The 22966-nt window shown below is 43.6% G+C and overlaps 1 protein-coding gene across 2 annotated transcripts in view; it reads right to left on the reverse strand.

The window, feature by feature from the left end:
* The window catches only part of LOC106560992 (protein Wnt-7b), a 35536-nt gene extending 12979 nt beyond the window's left edge, over nt 1-22557 (reverse strand). The window contains exons 1-2 of one of the 2 annotated variants that reach the window (XM_014124504.3): nt 21880-22557; nt 14065-14291 (exon numbers count right to left, since the gene is read on the reverse strand). In XM_014124504.3, coding sequence (XP_013979979.1) covers nt 14065-14291; nt 21880-21956 — 304 coding nt within the window. In that variant the 5' untranslated portion in view covers nt 21957-22557. Of the gene's footprint in view, nt 1-14064; nt 14292-19408; nt 20023-21879 lie in introns of those variants that run through there. The other variant, XM_014124503.3, reaches the window with a different exon arrangement.
* Nucleotides 22558-22966: the final 409 nt, after the last annotated feature.

The raw sequence follows: 22966 nt of genomic DNA on the forward strand, positions 1-22966 counted from the left end.
TGAGCCACTTGTGTGGGTTGTAGACTCCGTCTCATGCTACCACTAGAGTGAAAGCACCGCCAGCATTCAAAAGTGACCAAAACATCAGCCAGGAAGCATAGGAACTGAGAAGTGGTCTGTGGTCACCACCTGCAGAACCACTCCTTTATTGGGGGTGTCTTGCTAATTGCCTATAATTTCCACCTGTTGTCTATCCCATTTGCACAACAGCATGTGAAATGTATTGTCAGTGTTGCTTCCTAAGTGGACAGTTTGATTTCACAGAAGTGTGATTGACTTGGAGTTACATTGTGTTGTTTAAGTGTTCCCTTTATTTTTTGGAGCAGTGTATATTTTTAAGTTACTAACCTGTTTGATAAGATTAGAACAGATTTTCTCAGGGGAACCAAAATGGGGACTGACCCCCAGTTTAGGAACCACTATACTAACCTCTCTCTCTCTCTGTTTCCTCTGCTTCCGCCTGCATGCATTGCAGTCTGCCTCAGCCTCACCAATGAGCGCCAGCCACATCACTGCCTGTCTCAGTAATCTACTCTCTGTAAAGCGAAGTTATTATGAGAACTTAGTAGCCATTTTTTGTTGTTGCTCCTGCTGAGGTAGGGTCTGGTTAATGTTAGCTTCTTAGTTCTTCCTTCTAGCTGGCTAAGTAATACTAGCCAGAGCCCTTAAATGTTACTACAATAGAAGTCTCTACGGCAGCTAGCCACCTGACTGACTGACATATAAGCGACTATTTACCAGTTGTGCACTCATTCTCCGGGAGTCAGTTTGTGTTTGTTTGGGGGATTGTCTGTACACATGACAGGAGTCGTGGGTCGGTTTTAAAATGGCCTTTTGTCCAGCATCTCGCAGACACACTGTCAGCAGTGTCTCTAGTTGCCAACTTGAGCCCGGAGACATTTGGGGTAGTTGGGGTAGTTTGTTTCGTGTCTCACTCATTCGCAAAGAGGCATGCGCAATGAGAAGTCAGTAGATCATGAGCATAAGTGTTCTGAGCTTTGATCGACGCTGGGAGCAATATTTAGATGTGTACAAAATATTGTTTTTTTCTATATATATTTTTTTTTTTACTGAGGTCCAGACCTCGGTGTCCTCATATGTAGTTATGGCCCTGCACGGAACTGCCAGCCAACGCTAAGAGGGCTTAGTCTAGTAACGAGAGAAAATGGTAGGAAAGCAGCACCCACTTTATTCTGCTGCAGTGATCCTATTCGGGAGTTCCGTTTGTGGGAATCAGCATTATCCATCACACAATGATGTCAACACCATGCTTGCGTGTCTTTATTCACATTTTAATTCACACAACTGGTATTCTTGAATCAGACTGTTTACAACTGTGCAAGGAATGTTTGCAGACCCAAGACCCTAGGGAGTTGCTTGATGCTTGGACTAGCTAGCAGAATAACATGTGTTGATACTGCTTCCATGGAGGAGATGTTTGATGTTTGATGCTGCAAGCTTGAGATGCTCCATTTCTGTGTTTGAGTCTCTGAGTATCAGTGAGTGTAAGGTTTGTTGGAGTAGTGTTGGTGATGACGTTTCATCATTGATCCGTGAGGTGATTTATTTTGTATTGATAAGCCAGATGTTAAACACTGTGTGGGTGTGCTGGGCGTGATGCTCAAATAGATGTACAGTATGAATGGGAGTTGTGTACACGGAGACCCTGCTTGATGAACAGGAATGTGGTTTATGAAAGAGAAAAAGGCTAAAGAGGCAGCAGGCCCCAGAGTCCTGACAGGATTCCAGGAAGAACCACCCTGGGATAGCCTTCTCTGCTGCCAGTGGAAAATTGGACTGACCAGAAAAACCTCAATGAACTTGGAACCGTCTGGGGAGAAGAATAGGGGAATATTAAACCAGATGTTTAATGGAGTTCAGTGGCAAGTGTCTGTGACAGTGTCCAAGATGGAAACTAAGGAAGGGAAGGAAGGCACAAGCTCTTCCCTGAGAGCAGGTACCTGTCAACATCCGGGGCCATACAGGATGGCTCGCTACACCTTGTATGGAGTGGGTGTGAGAGTGTGGCCTTCCCATAAGCTGACCACTGCCTGGCCTCTGCGTGTTTGTCATGTCTTGCCGTACCAAATGGACCCAAACATTTCTGGATGTGGTAGCCGGACGCTTTTACATCAATCTGTGTTTAAAACGGAGGCGAGTGCACCACAAAACAAATTTCACATGACACTGCAATGGAGTTACACAGCCTGAGAGAGTACAGACAGTACAGACAGTGCTAGGCTACACTAGCAAAGTTCTCCTGGTGACAAAGGAGATGATTGTGGACTACAGGAAAAAGAGGACTGAGCACGCCTCCATTCTCATCGACGGGGCTGCAGTGGAGCAGGTTGAGAGCTTCAAGTTCCTTGACAGTCGTGAAGAGGGCACGACAAAACCTACTCAGGAGACTGAAAAGATTTGCCATGGGTCCTCAGATCCTCAAAAAGTTCTACAGCTGCGCCATCGAGAGCATCCTGACTGGTTGCATCACTGCCTGGTATGGCAACTGCTCGGCCTCCGACCGCAAGGCACTACAGATGGTAGTGTAAACGGCCCAATACATCACTCGGGTCAAGCTTCCTGCCATCCAGGACCTCTATACCAGGCGGTGTCAGAGGAAGGCCCTGAAAATTGTCCAAGACTCCAGCCACCCTGGTCATAGACTGTTCTCTCTGCTACTGCACGGCAAGCGGTACCGGAGCACCAAGTCAAGGTCCAGGAGGCTTCTAAACAGCTTCTACCCCCAAGCCATAAGACTCCTGAACACCTAAATTGCATTGCCCCCCCTCACCCTTTTACACCGCTGCTACTCTCTGTTGTTATCATCTATGCATAGTCACTTTAATAACTCTACCTACATCTACATATTACCTCAACTGACCGGTGCCCCCGCACATTGACTCTGTACAAGTACCCCCTGTATATTGTCTCGCTTTTGTTAGGTAGGCTCCCTGTGGCTCAGTTGGTAGCGCGTGGTGTTTGCAACGCCAGCATGGTGTGTGCAACGCCAGGGTTGTGGGTTCGATTCCCATGGGGGGCCAGTACAAAAAAAAAATGCATGAAATGATTTAAAATGTTTGCATTCACTACTGTAAGTCGCTCTGGATAAGAGCATCTGCTAAATGACTAAAATGTAAATGGTATTTTACTGCTGCTCTTTAATTACTTGTTACTTGTATTTCTTATTCTTATCAGTATTTTTTAAAACTGCATTGTTGGTTAAGGGCCCGTAAGTAAGTATTTCACTGTAAGGTCTACACCTGTGTATTCGGCGCATGTGACTAATAACATTTGATTTGATTTGACCTCTGGCCTCAGCATCCCCGCCACGCCAGGCCTTTGTTGATGTTGTTGACAAGGGAGGAAAATAGGACACAAAGGGACACAGAAAGGACACATTGGGGACAGTCGCCATAGAAACCACGGTTGGTTCACAAGTCCTGAGGTTACTGCCAGCCCCTGGCCCTCTGGTGAGCTCCTGGCCTGGACACTGTGCTGCCTGGAAACACTACAACTAACCATCGCTGTGCTATGGACTGGCAATGTGCTTCCTCTTTAGAGCCTGTGTTTGTTTAGAGCTGTGTACATGATGGGGACAGAGGATCAGACCAAGGGGCCAGGGTTCCGGTCTAGAAGCATGGTTTCGACTGCTCCTTCAGTCTTGTACTGCAATTTAACTGAGTCCCGGGTTCAGAAAGAATTTCCATAGGTGGCCACATAGAGAAGTCAGACTGGAAAATTCCTAATAAGACACTTTAGTCATTACCTTTGTGCACAAAACATCCATTGAATTATTCAAATAATTGTCGATGAGGCTGATTTTTTTTATCCCATCATCAACATTTTATATTCATCTGATGTCTGCCATAGAATTGGATGACGTGATGACGTCGCCGCGCCCCTCCCTGGTTGCGGTCTAATCGTATTATTTTTACCCCCTCAGCCCTCGCGCTAGCCACTTTCCCTCAGGGGAATCCCGGTCGAAACTGGATGCAGTTTGATTGACATCTTATGTGGCGGTCCAATTCACAAAAGTTTCTTCCTCGGCCCTCAAATTAGCTCGAGGGCGAGAGTGAACAACTTTAATCACTTCTGGGGTTGATAAGACCAACAATTCAAAGCAAACTGTAGTCACATGTCAAACTCCAGCGGCCGCAAAGTGTCAAATTTAATCAACACGCTGCATTTTCGGCACGTGAGACAAAAATATATATGGCAAATGGGAATATGATGCTCAAAGTGACTTCATAAACATATTTTTGGAATTCTGAAATTTACTGGAATGAAAGACCATAAATCTAGCTAGCCAGCTACCTGACAGGAGTGCTAGCTAGCTATTTTAGCTTGCTCGGTACATCAATAGCTTCAGATTGGTTGTTTTTAGGCTCAACAAGATTTCCGCCGATCATCACTCTCCCTCGCTTGGGCAAGGGACATTTAAGGTACACTCGGTTGTGACGATGGCAAACGTCATTCAAGGGCTGAGGGTTGAGGTCCGAGGGCTGTCTAAATCACGTTTGGACCGCAGCCCCTGTATGCACATGTGAAGTTGGGCTGCGTAAACCAGATGCAACCTGGACATAGACGGTCCATGAATCGGCATATGTGAACGTGAGTAGATTACGTTGACAACAACATGTTGGACATGTTGGACGCGGTCTCCAGTTCTTTATACCTCAGTGGGTCAGACAGAGAGCTGTCCCAGTGAGTCACAGAGCACACCAATCACTTAATCACTGCTCTGGGGGCGGGGCATAGGGATAAAGAAAGAGGAGGAGGAACTGGGGAGAGGGGGAGTGGGCCCCGGACGGAATCAGGGTGGGAACCCAAGCAAAGCAGAGGCAGAGCACACACACACTCACGCACACACATACACACAGACAGATACAGATACATCAATATACCCATGCACACACGCACGCACACATACACACACACGTACACGCACACTGAGCTCAGCAGTGCAGACCAGTGGCCTCCACACACAAGCCCAGCGCCTGTAAAAGAGAGGGTGGGGAAGTCTTGGCTGCCGGAGAGGAAGGCCCCTCTCTGAATGCGCTCAGAGAGGAGGAGGAGGTGGAGGAGGAGGAGGAGAGAGGAAGAGTGTCTTGCTTACAGCATGGAAGCATTACAGTTGAGGAGGACAGTTCTATAGTTCTAGTTTGAAGTGATCTGTTCAAGCACAGACTGAGAGCCCATAATGTACAGCACACATGTAATCATTGACTTGGAACAAAGAAAAAAGGTGGCACCTGCTGGTAGCCACAAGGTGCTGCAGTTAGGCAGTGTGGTTTGTGTTTGCTTGTGTTTGCAATTCAACTGCAACCACACAGGCATGAAAAGGCATTGCGGTTTCAGAGAGTCAGAGTGCCACTAGGAAAAGGGTTGAGCATTATCCCGAAAAAAGGCAAGGCGACTAAATACTAATACTAAATCAGTGTTTCTAATGATGACCCAAGAAGTTTATGCCATACATGTATGTACTCCACACTGTACATCCCAAAACAACAACACACACAGTGAAGTCTGCACCCAGTGAGTTTGCAGTGCCCTAGTGCTGTTATTTACCCTCTCTCTCCAGGGCCCCAGTAGAGGAAAACCCTTGCTTTGTATACCAACCAATTTCTCTCTTTCTTTCCTTCTCTCTCTCACTTTGGCTCTCTCTCTCTCTATCTCTCTCTCCCCGAGCTGACTAATGCACTCTGTACTACTGTTTTTCGTTCCGCTTTATGTACCGTTGCTATGAACATATGCTCTGAGCAAATTATAGACAAAGTTGTGGTCCGTGAGGTTTGCAGCAAGAGGAATTAGTGCAGCCATGTTCCTGTACAATAAAATAATATTGTTTTACCAGAAGTACATACTGAATACACTCACATTGCAAAGCGCGTATATATACTGTAATGCTGTGGGAGTCACACACTCAGGCAGGCGGATTAAGTCTTAAGTTCTGGTCCATAGGACGATGACGAAGAGAGAACGAGTTAAGTGTTAGTTAGAACTGAAAAACAATATGAGGGCATTTGGGGCGTAACGGTTTTAAATACTGGGAAGCCAACCAATCTGCCTCTAAGACCTACAGTTGGAACACTGTTCGTGTGCCCGCACTTCTCCCATCTATCTTCCCCGAGGTGAAGATAAAGATTTTGACACAATGATGACTCTGCCAAAAAACTTGCCAAAATCCATCAAACGAACTTGAACGGAAAATCCTGTAATGAGTCGGGACAGTTCAAGACCTCATCTAATTGAGCAACTCAGAAAGTAGTTCATTTGATGTCATTGTTAGAGGTTCTAGTCAATTTGAATGATTGACGTCTTGTTTGTGTGTCAACTGTCAAGTAGTACGCTGCCTAGATATCCAATGTACTGGTTAAACTGTAACTCAACCACTCACTTGAGTCTCAGAGGATATCTGACCGTCCCGACATTAACAACATGCAAAGTCTCCCATTTTCATATTGTCACCTCGATAAGGGGTTAAAGCCTCTTGAATATTGTCCACCTCCAGAACCTCTCTGTATCTGTCTCTCAATCAACTCTCTTTAATGTTCAATAGTGCTGTGATTGTTGGCACATGTAAATGTTCTCTGCCGACCTGCGTGTAGTGGATACAGTTAGTGCTGGGATTGTGTGGAACAAAGCGCGCTTTGAGATTACAGTTGATCCTCTCACATCCTGTTCCCCCGCGTCTGGCGGCCAGGCGGACACAGACGGACACAGATCCCAGCGGACGATAACACCACGCGGGTTATCCACCCACCCCGGCCCATGGCATCAGGCCCCCGGGGGGCCGAGGGGTAAGGCAGGTCAGGACGCCCAGCTCCTGTCAGCAGACAGCATACTGTAGGGGAGAGGGGACCCCAATGCTGTCTGAGAGAGAGGGGGAGAGGGGTAGGTGGAGAGAGAGAGCAGCCGTGGGGACCAGACACAACTGGTTCCCCGACGTAGGAGGTGAGGCCTGCCTAGGCAACAAACTCATTATGGAAAACACTGCCCAGTGTCTAAGGCGGAAGAGATCCTGATGACCCTGATAAAGCCTACAGATGGTGATACACATATCAACCTTTGCCATGCCTTGGGGACTAACAACCCACTCTCTGTAGGTCAACCCACAGCCAGACTACTGTACCTGATAAAGGCTACAGATACAGCCCACACTATAGTGGAACACAGCCAGACTCACCACATAACAGCACAGTACCTGATCAACTCTAATGATCAACTCTAATGATCAAATGAATGATCAACTCCACTGATCAACTCTTAATGATCAACTCCAATGGTCGACTCTAATTATCAAATCCAATGATCAACTCCAATGATCAACTCTTACTGATCAACTCCAAGGATCGACTCTAAATATCAAATCCAATGATCAACTCCAATGATCAACTCTAATGTGATCAACTCCAATGATCAACTCCAACGACCCTGATAAAGCCTACAGATGGTGATACACATTCTACATGTTTCCATCAGAAGTTCCTCGTCCCATTCTGTTTCCCCTGGCCTCAGTGGCTTGACAGGGAGGAGGAGAAGGCCAGCGGATTAGGCCTACCCACATGATGATGGCTCCAAACATAGGTATTTTATTCACCACCAGTCTTGCATAGCACAATGCACGCATCATCTGCATAGGGTTATCCACATGAAATGAGTTACTTGGCTATGGTTGACTCCGTTTACTGAGCGCTGTACGGGCGTTATGTTGCACATTAAATCAAGTTCTACAGCGTTCTCATCTTTCCGTGATAACGCTGTAGAAAGTATGATAGCATATCAGCTTTGTTTCCAATCATTTGCTTGAGAGTAATATAGCCAACAGGAAGAGGAGAGTGGTCCAGTATTGCTCAGTTAGTGCAGCATAGTGCTTTCACTGCCAGGGTTGTGGGTTCGATTGCCGGGGCCACAAATAGTCAAATGCATGCACACATTACTGTAAGTTGCTTTGGATAAAAGTGTCTGCAAAATGGCATATATTATTATAAATAGTGAAGTTAAAAGGAATGGCCTCTGTAGTTGTATACCACTGAAGTGATGAATGATATTTTGGGAGAGTTCATCGGTGTCAAAGCATCCACTTACGTTGCTCTTACAGTCTTAAAAAATGTGTTTTTCCTCTCTACATTAAACAAGGATGGGTTGGTTAAACACTTGGCTGTAGAATGGAATGTGTTAGGTTACGAGCTGTGTGTCGGCAGAGACTTTTGCAATCAGATGGGGCATCAAATCATTATTCTAGCAAGAATTGAATTACTACATTTCCCTCCCCACCAGTCACGTTGGATGTAAAATATGGGGAGAGAAGACAAGCCAATAAACGTAAAAAATAGATGACCACTATCATATGATAATGTACATTCACTCCTTCCTGGGATTCAATGACTAATTTATAGTGTTTACTTTGCAAAGGCTTTTCTGACCGACTCTCTATGCTCTTTTACATTTAGAATGCCTTGGGGGGGGGGGGGGGGGGGGTGTTCCCAAATGTTTATATTTGAAGGGAATATGTTTCTTTTCAGATTTGTATTTGACTTTTCCATTTAAATGAAAAAAATAGTGGTTGTAGAAAACTTCAGCTGGTCATTATGAATATTCCAAAATGCCTTTCCTTTAATTTAGTCAAATTGGATGAAATCATGCAACACATGCATAAATTAAACCATATGTGTATGTTTTGATCATAGCAGTGCTTTTAAATACATTGTTAGGTTTGGGAGGATAGTCACACATAATTAGGATCAGATTCTATGCAGATACTGTCTGTGTTTGCATTCTTTTACGATACAGTTTCACCACAAATTACGAAGTGATTCTGAGAAAAGGAAGGAAATCTTACCAATTCATTTACAATTGGCATGGAGTATTTAGTTGCCCTGCAATTGTGACCTTCAGCTATATTACAGTACATGAGACAAAGCTATACTTTCTTTGTTGGCAGTAAAACCGCAAATGAACAAGAATAACAAATCTACACCTGAAATGTATTGCTACTTCAATGATAGCATCTTATCTCATTAAAAGGACCGCGGGAAATAAGGTGACATAATTGGGAGACATTACATGACAATGAATTCATTTGGACTGAATTGCCAATAAAGACATAGTTTACTTCAGCCTCTGTGAGCTTAGCTAGCCTATGACGGCTCAATCTCGTATAGTACATCACAGTATAACAGTGGAATCCTTTAAACTGATGACAGCTGATAGCACTCCTTCCACGAGAGGTCAATGTACAGATGCATGAACCACTTGTAGAAAATCATGATTTGCATGAAAACAACCTCCGTTGTGGAACGAGAGACAAACCCAACCAACTCATCACTGATTTTACCCATTTACGCTGCGGGCTGATATTAGCATAACATTTGCCAAAAATACTGCAGAAAACACATGTTCCGTGCACAGGCACAGTATTCCTTTAAATAAACGCGTAGAAAACTGAGAAGCATCTTCTGCATCTGACCAGTGGCAAAAATATACACCATTTTTGCTTGTGAGTCACCTGTTTAAGCCAAAACGTGAACATTATTCACATTTCCTCTGTTCAGCCCACTTCTAAACAGAGATTTAAAAAAAACACTCTAATCAGTCTGACTTATGGAGCGAGGTGATCTGTTGACCGTGACCCCTCCCCCTCCCTGTCTGATCCGGGGGAGCTGGTCTGTTTAAAGGAGAAGTAGTTTGCATCTTCAGCTCCTGATCAAGTATGTGCCTGTCCTAACCCTTTCCTCTCAAGTGGCTTCCAATGAACCTGCTGACTTCCACATCTTTTATCTGTATAGACGTCTGTTTGGCTCGGGCCTACCACAGCCGCCCGGGCCGCTGGGCAGCAGTAGCACTCCCCCTCTACAACCCTCACCCCACCCCACCCGGGGGATGTGTGGGAGTGAGAGAGCGCTTCATTGGGGAGACGATACTGTATTGTATGCGCCCGGGCGAGGGGAAATAGAGACGGAACCACCCCCATCCCCTCCCTGATACCCCCCCACCAGCTCCCACATTCCACCCCAGTTAAGTTTTTCCCTCTTTTAAAATCCCCCAGACCTCTCGTTCACTTGCTAACCAGCCGGTTGGAGCTGCTAGGCATTTTTCATGCCGTCCGTTTGCCTCCTAGCTGGTCGTGCCTCGAAGTGCCTCTCTCCAGAGTTGTACTCATGGAGTCAGGCTCAGCGCTATAACTCAACTCACTGCCTGCCTGTCTGTCTGTCGGCTGCCTTCAGGCTGCTGCTTCTAAGAAAAGGTGCAGCGAGAGCAGGAGGCAATGCAGTGTAGCCCGTAGAGCAGAACGGCCTGCTAGTCTGACAGATTCTCCTCTCTGATGATTGAATAGATGTTTTTGTGTTAAAAAGCAACCTGGTCCAAAGAAACGAAGGGACTTCTACTGCATTGCTTTGTCATTAAATGTAGGATGTAGATTGAGTTATCCAGTCTCTAATAGATTCTAACAAGTGGATTCCCCAGCCCAGCCCAGGCTTTTTAGTGTTGGTATGAAATAAAAGCAGCATTCCTATGTCGTGCACTGAGAGGTTCACCTGCCCCTGTCCTGCATCCATTCTCCATTCTTGTGCAATGAGCCAGGGGCCAGAGTGATTGAACTTTTGCAATATTTCACCGCTGAGCACAACAAGAACCTCTTTGAGATGAAAAGCATGAATCACTATGGTGACAAACTGGTTGGAAAGTTAAACAGAAAGTAACCAGAGCAGGGCAGTTATACGACGGGGCCTACGTCTGCCTTTGATGCTGAGTGTAGCCGTTGAAAGGTGTCCGTTTTCATACTATAATCGCTAACGTCAAGTGCTCTGCTCTTCTGTTCAGGCTGTGAAAGCTGTGAAAGCTGAAGGTGCTCAGGCTCGGGGGCTCAGGAGATCTCTAGTGTAGATGCTCTCCACAATCTACCATATATCACATGAGATAACATTTCCAATTGAAGACGGCATTTTTCATCCTAACTGACCAGTGAGCAACAGGCCAACGTAGACAGCAGTGTTAAAACTGATAAGGTGTTGACTTCCCACAGGTTATGAAAAACTAGGGTTATAATTATGGTTGTAATCAACCCCACCATACATCACTTTTATTCAGCACTGTATTAAAACCTTACAGCTGAGTATCACTCTCTTGCCATGTATCCTGGCCTTTTCCACGTCTCCAACCAGCCCTACTGCAACTATCTGCTTTGACTATCCATAGCCCCTCCTTGCCTTGATGATGGATCTGACTTCAGTTGTATTATTTACTGTTAATAGAGGGTAATATACCATTCAATAACACCCACTTCTGTTAGCACGGGATAATTTACTCCATATTTTATGGGCTCAAGGTACAGAGCAGTGCCAATATCATTCTGCTAAGGCACATTACAACGTGAGTGAGTGAGATTGCTATAGCTTCTGTGTCCAGAGGAGGAAACACAAACATATTTTAATACCCAGCATTCAGTGTTTATGGCCTTGTTCTCCAATGTGTCAGTTAGAACATAACAAGAGAGCCAACGATTCTTTTGCACAACAGAGGGACTGTTGAAGGACGTGACCGTAATGAGTATGGTTCCATCCATGTTTCCATCCATCCTTTAGAGTCCCATTGAACTAACGGAGCTGCCAGTGTCAAGGAAGGCTGTGTTAGCATCAGCAGATAAAGGATATATATACAGTATATATCTATATTTACAGTATAATAACACAGAAATAAATATCAAATGAATGGCCTTTTTTTAAACAGATTCTTTCCTTGAATCAAGATATTTGGGGTTCTGTCCTACTCAATAACCCAGCTATTAATGTCCTTTCTTGGAAACCGAATGTAATACCAAGGAACCCGGCCAAACTGACCGACTCCATCTAAGTGCAAGCAGCGCAGAGAGAAAGCATTAGGCTTGCGGTTCCCTGATCTTTAACTCTTCAGAAAACAACGGCATCTCCCCCGATCCAAAACTAAGACTGGATCATTGAGAATAGGAAAGGTTTAGTGTTCATCATTTTGGGGGATTTAAGTGAAAAACTTCAGTGGGAGTGGAATATGCATTTCTTTTCCCCTTGCAGTTGATTATGATTATGTGGGAATTTGCAGATTCGGGAGGAGACGGACTGTAACATTTGTCTATTGAGGAGGTCTATTCCATTACTTCATATGCCACCCTGAACAACACTACTGTCATACATACAACATAATTAAAGAACACGGCTACTCTCGTCATTCACTAATTGCACAAATCAAATTAGTATCAAAAACAATCTACATAGAAAAACCCATGGAGTATTGACAATAAAACCCTGAGCTAAATACTCAATAAATGGTCACATCCATCCACTGACCTTTCTTCCTACAGTACTGGAGCTGTTGATCTCACGGGTAATTGGCCATGGCAGCAGCCAATCACTAACCAGTATGAGTCAATCTCTACAGTACCAGTACCCACTGTCTGGCTCTAGCTCTGAGAGAGCGTAGTGAAACATCCCTGGTTTCGCTGTCAGTGAGTATCATGGAGGAAAGTATGGTAGCACGGTACGAGAGAGAAAAAACAAATCTGTCTCATCTCTGCCTCCTCTGAAGAAGAGGTTCTCTCTCTCTCTCTCTCTCTCTCTCTCTCTCTCTCTCTCTCCGGGGGTGTAGGATGGAGGAAAACATCCGCCTAAAGTTCAATCGCACGGCTAACTAAAGGCTTTGACCAGAGATGTGTCTGGTTCATGAGTCAAGTAGTTCGAATAATTCATACAAATGTTCTAAAAACATAAGCAGCGTAGTTCACATGCAGTATCAGTAACCGGATCGATTTCTCAGTGATAAAGCAAGGCGTGACATGTGGTACTGTTCAGTTCAAGTCTCCCTGAAACTTGGCAAAAAAGAAAATATGAAAAAAAGGAGCGCAAAAGAGATGCTGAACGCAGAAGAAAATGAGACGAGATCCATTACAAAAGCGCCAGATTTACAACAAAGAGAAACGCTTTTAGAGGGGTTGGAGCTAAGTCAGCCGCTCCTAAATAGCAGTGATTGTTAACAGAACTATTGGATTAAATGCATAGTCGAACCGCACTTTAACAGCGACAAACATTTCTAAATGAAACAAATGTATAAAAGTCCCTGTGAAAAAAGCCATACAAAAGAGGTCTGCGGAATTCCGTTTCAAACAAAAGCACCGTAAATGTAAATGTCTGTCTGCTTGTAGCTCGTTCTGACTGTCTGTACATGCACACACACACACACACACACACACACACACACACACACACACACACACACACACACACACACACGAACCAAGCAATGGACACAACCAATTTCCTAAGATTAACAACAGATGTGTCCATCTATTTCTGTTCAACAACGTTCTCTACAATAATACCATTAGTTGTCTCCTCATTTGCTATATCATTTTTCAACCATACTTTTTCCCCATTAGACTTTGGTGCTTCTGGTAACCTTTCCATAACTTTGCTGCAGCCAGCAATGTATGGCATGCTTTTAACCAGAAGTTCAACGCAAATCATTAAGTCAAAAGAAATCAAGCCACGCTGCAGAAATGTAACGGTGTGAACTGAAATGAGGACACATCGGACTGGAATCTGTTGTAACGGTAACATATGAAGTCATCTTGAGTTTGAGTTTGCCAACGGGTATTGTTATACAATAGAGAGTCAAAGATGTTGTGTGCAGTTGGTTGAAGTTTGACTCTGTGATGTGCTTGGGTTTGGCTTGTGAAGAAGCTTGGGTGGTCGGGGCTTGGTAGTGAATTGATTTCTACTCTCAGGCTACCATTTGGAGGAGATGGTGACATCCTCAATACAAAATGTAACCTGTTTTACATCACAGCTTCAATACTTTGCCCGAAAGCAATGACCAATGACTTCCATTGCAATCCAGTCCTCCCTGCAAATAAGATCTGAAGTAGCTCTTCTAACGTCAGCCGTATGCCTCCCCACAAAATGTAGAAAACGTATTGCGCCACACATTTACAGTAGGTCTATGTCTGCAAACATGTCTTTCAGAGTTGTGGACATTACAGCGTCAGTCCACGGTACAGAAGACAACGGACTCTCCCAAGGTGCCCAGACTAACCTACTCGCAGCTCCTGTCCGAAGACAGTCCTCTCCCCCAGGGCGGAGCAATTCCACCGGCCGTAGCGAAACTGGTACTGACACTCATTGATGCCCAGCTGGGCGCCCTCCCCCACCACGATGATGGCGTCCGGGCGGCTCTGGCAGATGGCCCGTTGGCGAGGCGCCAGCCCAGGGATCTTGTTGCAGATGATGTTGGCACCCAACGCCACCACGGAAGACAGGGCCCTATGGATGGAGAGGTAAACACACACACACACACACACACACACACACACACACACACACACACAAACATAGTCAGTTAGCGGTACTGGAGGACCGATAGACTGAGTCACATTACATAGACTTTAGGCCTCTCCAGACCAGGATTAAATTCAACCAAAGCCATGATGAGCATTCCGTAGGCACTCAGTGCTGTCTTGCTAAAAAATATTACAATTTCATGGATCAGAGGTGAATGAAAGAGAGCATCTGAAACCATTATCTGATGCGAAGCTGAATAACAACACTACACAGCATGGTAAAACAGATCCAAAGCAGAAAATGACATTGGGTTTATTTGCTTGCTGACCATGCCTCTCCCCGCATTGGTTTGGCTCGTGACCGTAGAGAAATGAGTTGGGGTTTTGCGTTAATTGTTAGGTAACGTGGTTAGAATTGTTTCCAGGCGTGGGCAAGCCGTGCCTTCCATTTGTAACTGGGCTTCTCAAATTTAGGCATGGTTCACTTCTCAACCAAGAAGTCACACAACTATGTTATCCTTATTGCATTTGATATGTATGAGTTTAAAGCGCACATGCGGCATAACACACTGCCTACAAATAGATTTCCTGTGCGAGACGTCTTTCATTTATCCACATTTGTAGAGCAACGCCACGGTATGCCTGGCTAGCACGCAAGGTTTCCGACACCAGCCCTCCTGCGCGCCCTATGAAGTGTTGCTCCTCCAAGCGTAAAGATGAAGCAGTCATTTAACCCATGACAAGACACCTAGGAGCTTCTACTACTGATCGTCGCTTTGGGAGTTAATATAATCCCGGTTCCGGACACATGTTGGATGGGTTTGGAACAGTCACGTACCAGAAAACAGACGGCTTAACAAATGGGGTTATTTCTCCATCAGTGTGTTTATAGCCATCCAAACCCTGCAGATACATGCCTTTCAAACATGTCAGTAGACAAGGAGCAGTAAAAGAGCATAAAGGCGAATGCCAGCTTTGATGTATGACGTAGGGCCTCCGAGGGCTTTACCGCAAGCAGGGCAGGCTGATGCAGGCAAGTTGTGTGTCAGCAAAAAAAAATGACAGAGGAGGAGAGAGAGGGGCGGAGAAAGGGGGGGGGGGGTCAGAGAGAGGGGGAGAGAAGAGAGGGAGAGGAGAGGGAAGAGAGGGAGAGGGAGAGAGGAGAGAGAGGGGGAGAGAGACAGAAGAGAGGGAGAGAAGAGAGGGAGAGAAAGAGGTCGACTGCATTTGTGGATTACCCTTCAAAAGGATTATGGAACAAAACCATACTGCCCTTATGACTCAAAGAACAAAAAGAGTGAACGTTGACCCAACATGTTCCTCTTCTGTTGATTAGCTGTCTTTCTACCGTCTTTCGTTCTTTCAATGGTTTATTCTCCGTTAGTCAACACCTCTGTAAAACATTTTGGCTTGTGCGTCAGCTCACATTTACATTTGAGTCCTTTAGCAGACACTCTTATCCAGAGCGACTTACAGTAGTGAGTGCAGACATTTTCTATGTGTTTTTCTTCTTCGTGCTGGTTAAAGCTTATGCCTTTTACTAGATTAGCTGTCTCCAGACCAAAAAATAAACCTTGAATGCAAAACCACATGACATGTTCAAATGAAACTATAACTGCAACATGTACATGTATCTTTGGGCAAAACAGAGCTTTTTCTTATTCACACTGTTTGGTACTTCATCTGCACTAGAGGAGAATGTACTATGGATGTAATGTGAGCGAGTGTCAGTTCTTTCCATCCTTGCAAACGTTGTTAAAATGCTTAAAAATGCAAACATTTGAGTCCAGTGAATTCAAAAAGGAACTGCAAAGGATTTCAGTGGTTCAAGGGAGACGATTCAGACATCCCACCATGAGCAGCGTAGACCTCTCCCCTTTCCATATCCAAAATGATATGATAAATTAGGCTCACCAATGCTTTGACCTTTGCAAACATGACATAATCACCATCACCAGGCATTGAGAATTAGGTGTATAATCAATCCAAGTCTGGCAAATGCCGTTAGAACGCTCTCAAATGTAATTGAAAATACGGTATATTTTTCATTTATATCAGTTCAAAACTGAAATTGAGATATAAAGCAAAGAATTAGTGAAGCACAAAGCTCTAAAGTAACTCTTTAATACCTCTCAAACCCTCTGGTTCCTTGACGTCTACTGAACAAAACAATCAAAATGCTCCAACAACCTTCTCTATCGTAAAAACAACCCCCATGGAGTATGTGGTTTAAATGTGTGGTTCATATACTGTATGATGCTACTATTCATGAGGTCAGGTGCACTGTAACTGATGCTCTAGGAATGTACACAGATGCTCTAGGACTACATCACATGCATAGATCCTAAATATCCTATAACAACAGCAATAACCGTAACACCTCTCGGTATCTTCTCGGTCAGCAACAAGTCACCGTGCAGCTCACTGTCTGTTAAAACGGTAACTAGGACATGATGATGTTGCTACTACTCTCCTGGATCACAATATCCTGGCCATGTTCACCTGCCAATTCCCAGCATCACTGTCTAACATGGGCTTGCGAAAGCATCAGACAATGCAAAAAAACAGAGCATTCCTCAGTTAAGCTGTTAAATCCCTGCAGCATCAAAGTGCACAAATGCGATTATGTTTGCTTAGTGGCGACTCTGTGTGCACAGTGTCAGTTCGGGAACAACTAGCACTCCAATAGACAGATACAAAGGGAGAAAACACAGATCACAAGCAAAATATGTAAATTGGTAACCATGCTGTATATTAATACAAGTATAATGCACATTATATACACACACATTCATATATATATATATATATATATATATATATATATATATATATATATATATATATATAATACAGCTATATCATCTACGATAGCTACAAACAATTATTCTCCATATGCTATAGGCTACAGTATGTAGCGATGTTAACAATAGTAAATCCAGGGATTCCCACAGTATATTATAGTGCACGCGGGCCACCAAAGCAAAATAACCTTCCCCCAAACCTTACATTATAAGGTGGTGGGTTCGATGACAGGGTGTTGTAAAGGGGAGGGATGCGTGGTTCTACACACACACACACACACACACACACACACACACACACACACACACACACACACACACACACACACACACACACACACACACACACACACATACACCTATTCCATCAGTCGAATGCCTTTGATGTGACACAGCATTAAGCTCACAGGTATGTTTCACTGAGAAATATCTCAGTCACAATTGTCTCATGAGGCAGGGAATTCGAGTGGATTTATTTGGTGAGATTTGTCAGAATTGCTTCTTGGCCAAATTTGATGAAATAGCAACTGTGAAAACAAAACAAATCTACAAGATTTGTCTAAGCTAAAGATATGATATCAATTCATAATATTTACTTTAAGTCAAAACAAATCTTTCTGTAGTCAAAAGCTTTTAAATCTTGACTGTCCAGTCTAACACCCTTGTATGTATTTGTGTTATATATGTAGGTTATAGCAAATCTGTGGGCAAGTTAAACAAATTAACAGTGCAGCTTGTTTTCATTCGAAATGTCTTATTCCACTTTGATGTTATTAAGGTTTAAATGGAAATCGAAAACCTATTTCTAAAGTTCCTCATTTTAAAAACCTTATACTGATCATATTTGGTGAGGTGGTGCAATAATCACAACTTTAAAGGTGTGATTCAGCTAACATTTGCATATTTCTTCATGGAATGACGGCGTGTTCTGACTAATACCTCTGTCTGAGGATGAGTCATTTGCCACCCATGTAGTTCACCGAATTTCACTGTTAGATTAACACGCATTTAGCTGCACATGTAATGAGAGAGGAAGGAACACTTTGGAGGATGGGGATCACATTCCTCCGTGTTTCTTATTCCACTTTAAAATCATCCTCATCCCTAAAAAAGTATTTCATTTGCGGCACTGTACTGTAATAAAGCATGTTTAAATTATGAAAACAAAATGATATATGTAGTTTATAATGTGCAAACGAATAGGCTACTAAAGATAGATCACAGCCACTTTTAACTGCAACCATAAACCACATCTATTTTAACATTAAGTTTGGGGTCTCCAGCACGGGGATGGATACAACGTATGGTTCGGTAATTATTTTTGAAGGAAAAAAATAAACGTTCTCCTGCGTGAGCAACTCGTTCTTTTAATTCAATGATACAATTATGACCCGTGTCAATCATGTGCGTGTCATAGACCGATGTTTTACAGCTACTTTTCCAGATGTGGCTTTAAATTGTAACTTGGTAAATCTGCATGAGACTATGGTGATGTAATGCATAAAGCATAATCCCTATCCACAAATTGTGACAGGTAATCATCCACCGCATGCGTAAAAGCTATTCATAAAGGGGAAATAATGAAATAATGTTCACTCTTCATTCAATTGTCTTGAACATCTCTGCCACTCTGTGGCCAAATGAAACCGTGTCCAACCGTCATTACAATGTCCTAAAAGAGGATTTGGGTCCTAACTTTTTTTTTTTATATAATGTAGTATGTCACCTCATCGAACGACCTGCCCATAAAATAAGACGTCAGGTAATTAACATCGACTTCATCCGTTGTTTCCCACGTGGACCGGAGGGATGCCCTACCTACCTGAAGCATACGCATTGATAATGAATGTATTTCGAGTATCCTTTAGTCATTTTAAACGGTAACGTCTAGAACATCATCGAATGTGGGGAAATACAAAGTAATACATCAAAGTCGGTGCGTAAAATACACACCCAAGTGCACAAAAATAACATATCGAAATCGCTTTCTATCTCCATTTTGCTATAGCCTAGTTGTCTTAAATTACTAGTTCTAGTCAAGCATGTTGTAGGCTATATTTTATATTAAAACCGTTTGGATTAGACTAGCATGTGCACTGTGAAGCAAACATCCATCATCAACATGGGCTACCGTAACCAACAACCTGCGGTAATATTTCGGAGAAAGATTTAACAATAACAACTATAAAGCAGAGTACATATAATCGAAAATGAAATTCATTCTTAGTATGTCTCCCAAACACACAAAATCACACCAGTAAGGCAACTAAGGGGTCGGGTGATTGAGTCAACTTACAGGTAGCTCCCACTCGTAAGTATGAGGAAGATCTGTGGATAGTAGACTGACAGTAGTACACTGCGCGACGAGAAGATGATCATGATGACATTGAACAAATGGCCGCTTTCTGGTGGAGTGAGAAAAAAATAGTGGGATAGAGTCCTCTTTAAATCCTTGATGTCGCGCGTTTTAGTTCCCCTTTGCTCAAAAATCAAAGAGCTGACACCCGGGTTGGTGCGATGCGTCTGTGGTGCTCGCTTGAGTGGCGGTGCTATGCAGCTCCTAGCTCCCAGTCCCAGGGCCGTGAGTGTGCAGCGGGCGCGGAGATTGGCTCTGTCATCTCTCAGCGGTAGAGGCTGTTACAGAGTGTGGTTCCCGAGACGGAATGATGATGGTTTTAGGGATTTTGGATGGCAGAAAAGTGCTTTTCTCCACACTCATGAGTGTCGTGGCTGCCATTGGGCAGAGAGAGACACTGCTATCCGCCCACTTCTGCGCCACGGCAGGACAATAGGGTGCCAGTGATCCGCTGCTCCCCTGGACAGGGCTGCCTTTCATTCATCAAATCAGGCCCAAAAGTAAACAAACACTGGCGCACTCACTGACTGTTTCATCTTCAGGCCTACTGCTTCACACTAACACATCATCAGGCAAAAAAAAAAAACTATGTGCGTAATGTGCATAAAGCAATTGGTCTTGCACACATTTTATCCAATCCTTTAAAAAAGTTAAAACGTTGTGAATAGCCTAATACGTAACAACATATAAATGATAATGACTTTATCCTATCAATCAAAGAGGAGGCTACTGCTGGTTTTGAAGCAGGTTAGCGTTTTTCATCTTGTTCTGGAGGCAGCACTGCAGGGAGGTAGGTCACTAGCTGGCATAGCCACAAAGTCATACAATCAGTTTTTAAACCTAACCCTAACCTTAACCACACTGCTAAACCTAATGTCTAAACCTATCCTTAAATTAAGACCAAAAAGTTCATTTAAGTTTTCATTCATTTTTACAATATCGACCATTTTGACTTTCCAGCTGGCCTATATAAGGTGAAATCGCTCAGTTTCGCTTCTGTGACAAGAGTCATGACAATAAACATCAACCTGCGGTTTTAACACAGGATCTACAGGGCGATCTTGGCGTTGAACCCGGTGAGTGAAAGGCTCTGTCTGCACCATCGCTTCAGCACAAAGTGATGTCACTCGTCACCTGTAGACTCCAGTCATTGTGTGTGAAGAGGGTATCACGAAAGATTTTCCCAGGCTAAAGAAGGGGGGGGGGGGGGGGTAAGCGCGGGAATGAGCTAACTGGTTTGGCTTGATAAAAACCTGAGATATCTCGTCACGCTTCACTTGGTGTGATTTCCCCCCCTATTTGAACTGTTAAGATATGAATACCTGTGGAGGTTACCCGTTAGGCCTATTTCTCTTAAGGCTGGTGTAGGAGAAGGAAAGGTGAGCTCCCACCAATGGAACGCGCTGGGAGATGACACCTGTTGTTTTTGTTTAGATAACCCTGACTGGCTCTGGATGATGAGGAACACTAGCCTGGAAAAAAATGTAGGAGTAAAGAAAACAGGACATAGAGTTGTCCAAGGTATGACTCTTGTTGAAATATCCTAACGTTATATAAAAACGTTTTTTTTTTACTGGGTGTATTATATTTTTTACTCATATCAATTCAGTCCAAACCATCGGGGTAGGCTACCCTGCAGACAATACAGACCTACAACAGAGACAGGTAATCAAAAGTATCTAACCGTTTGTGTAATATCGTTTGTATTTATGCAAATAGACATGAACAATACCCTGGGTAGGAATAGAATAAAGTCCAAAAAGGTGTATTACTCATGTTATCCGTTTTTCTTTTTGCACACACACAGCATATATAATTCCTCCGTTTTTTTTATACATCAAGATGAGCTATTGCAAAACAAGTAAAAACTCCATCTGGGCTGTGGAATGTGGAAATACAACTCAGCCAGGCTGCCTCTATTAATGAAGGTATGCAGCAGTGAGCCAGAGCCCGGCTGAGGGGTCAAACGATCTATAGAGCGACAAACCAACAAGACTCTGAGCAGATTAACCACAACCGAGACTGAATATGAATTCATCTACTATTTGGCCAACCGCAACAACAACAACAACAACATGTACACAGCTTTTACGCACATCCAACCGTTGTCCTTGATGGCTATGGGTGTCAGGTTCATTTCAACACTGACATGGGTGGATTAGGCTATCATCACACTGAGATTTTGAAATTGTTTTGTAAAAGTTAGTGAGGTCAAAAGGGCAGTTGCGTCTGCCGCCCGCAGAAGAACACTGCATTTATATGGGCATTCAGAAAATACATGTGGCTGAGCATTCAGATTACCCACGAGGCTCAGTATGTTGCAGGTTATATTTAAAACAACAATAATAATACAGACAAGAAAGTAACATAAACATATAAGCAGTTGATATAAGTATTACATTTACACTTACCCAAGCCTTAAGTAGATGATGCCAAAGCACAAGAAGACGTACAAATTCCACCTTCGGAGGGGTCTGTGCATGATCATAACCGCTTCTGGGACGGGCCATTCACTAGAATGAAGTGGTCATTCTTGCGTTCACATTGGCAACACTTCAGTATCTAACCTTTCCAGATGCAGATATAACTTCTCTTTTCCAAAATGTCAAATCTAAACTCCTTTGAAATCTTTCTCCGTTTAAAATCCATAGTCAACGGGTAACAGGTGAGACAGAGAGTGATGGTGATCCAAAACGTGGTCGTTAAAAGAGTTCGACAACAAAACACTTATGAGAGAGCGATGGGTCGAGGAGTAAGATGAGTTCTCCAGTGAACCATTCTTATATTTCGTCCTTTGTATCAAAGTAGGACAAGTTATGTATTCTCACTTGTTCTTGCGTGCGCCAGGTACATTTACACCCGGTGCAATGTCCTCCTTGTCCTCCTCTCGTCTGTATTGAGGCCGTAACACATCGGTTGCAGTTCCTCTCCTTTGACGACATCTTAAATTCTTTCCATGTAGCTGCAGGTATTCTAATGCAGGTAACAAAAGCCCTATCCACGCCTCCTCCTTTGAGCTGGTATGGATATGCAAGGATTGGGACGGGCTTCTGGGTTGAGCTGAACACGTGTAGTTGTTGTACAGCTACAGTAACATACAGCGAAACTCACCGAAACTTCCTTATATAGGCTATTTGAGGTTGCAACCATGGGTATTGCACAACAGGAGATACTAGACTACTCTCATCAAGTAGACAAATAATGCTAGCGATTAGTCCATGCACCAGCTTACAATATGAACCTTGAGTAAAATTCTAGAGACATTTCATATGTATAGCATAACCGATCACAAATTCTACTTGTTTGCCACCTGTTATGAATTAATCTATAGACAATATTTAAAGCTCATTAAGGAAATGCATTTCTTATCATTTATTACATCAAATCATAGGGTTCGTTTTCAACAAATAGGCGACAGAATTTCCTACTATGACAAATGCGTTTTAAAACAACATGTAAAAATAGGCAGTTGACTTTGCACAGGGGGACCATCATTTC

This window comes from Salmo salar, chromosome 10 (assembly GCF_965601325.2).
Source record: "Salmo salar chromosome 10, fSalSal1, whole genome shotgun sequence".
Taxonomy (NCBI): domain Eukaryota; kingdom Metazoa; phylum Chordata; class Actinopteri; order Salmoniformes; family Salmonidae; genus Salmo; species Salmo salar.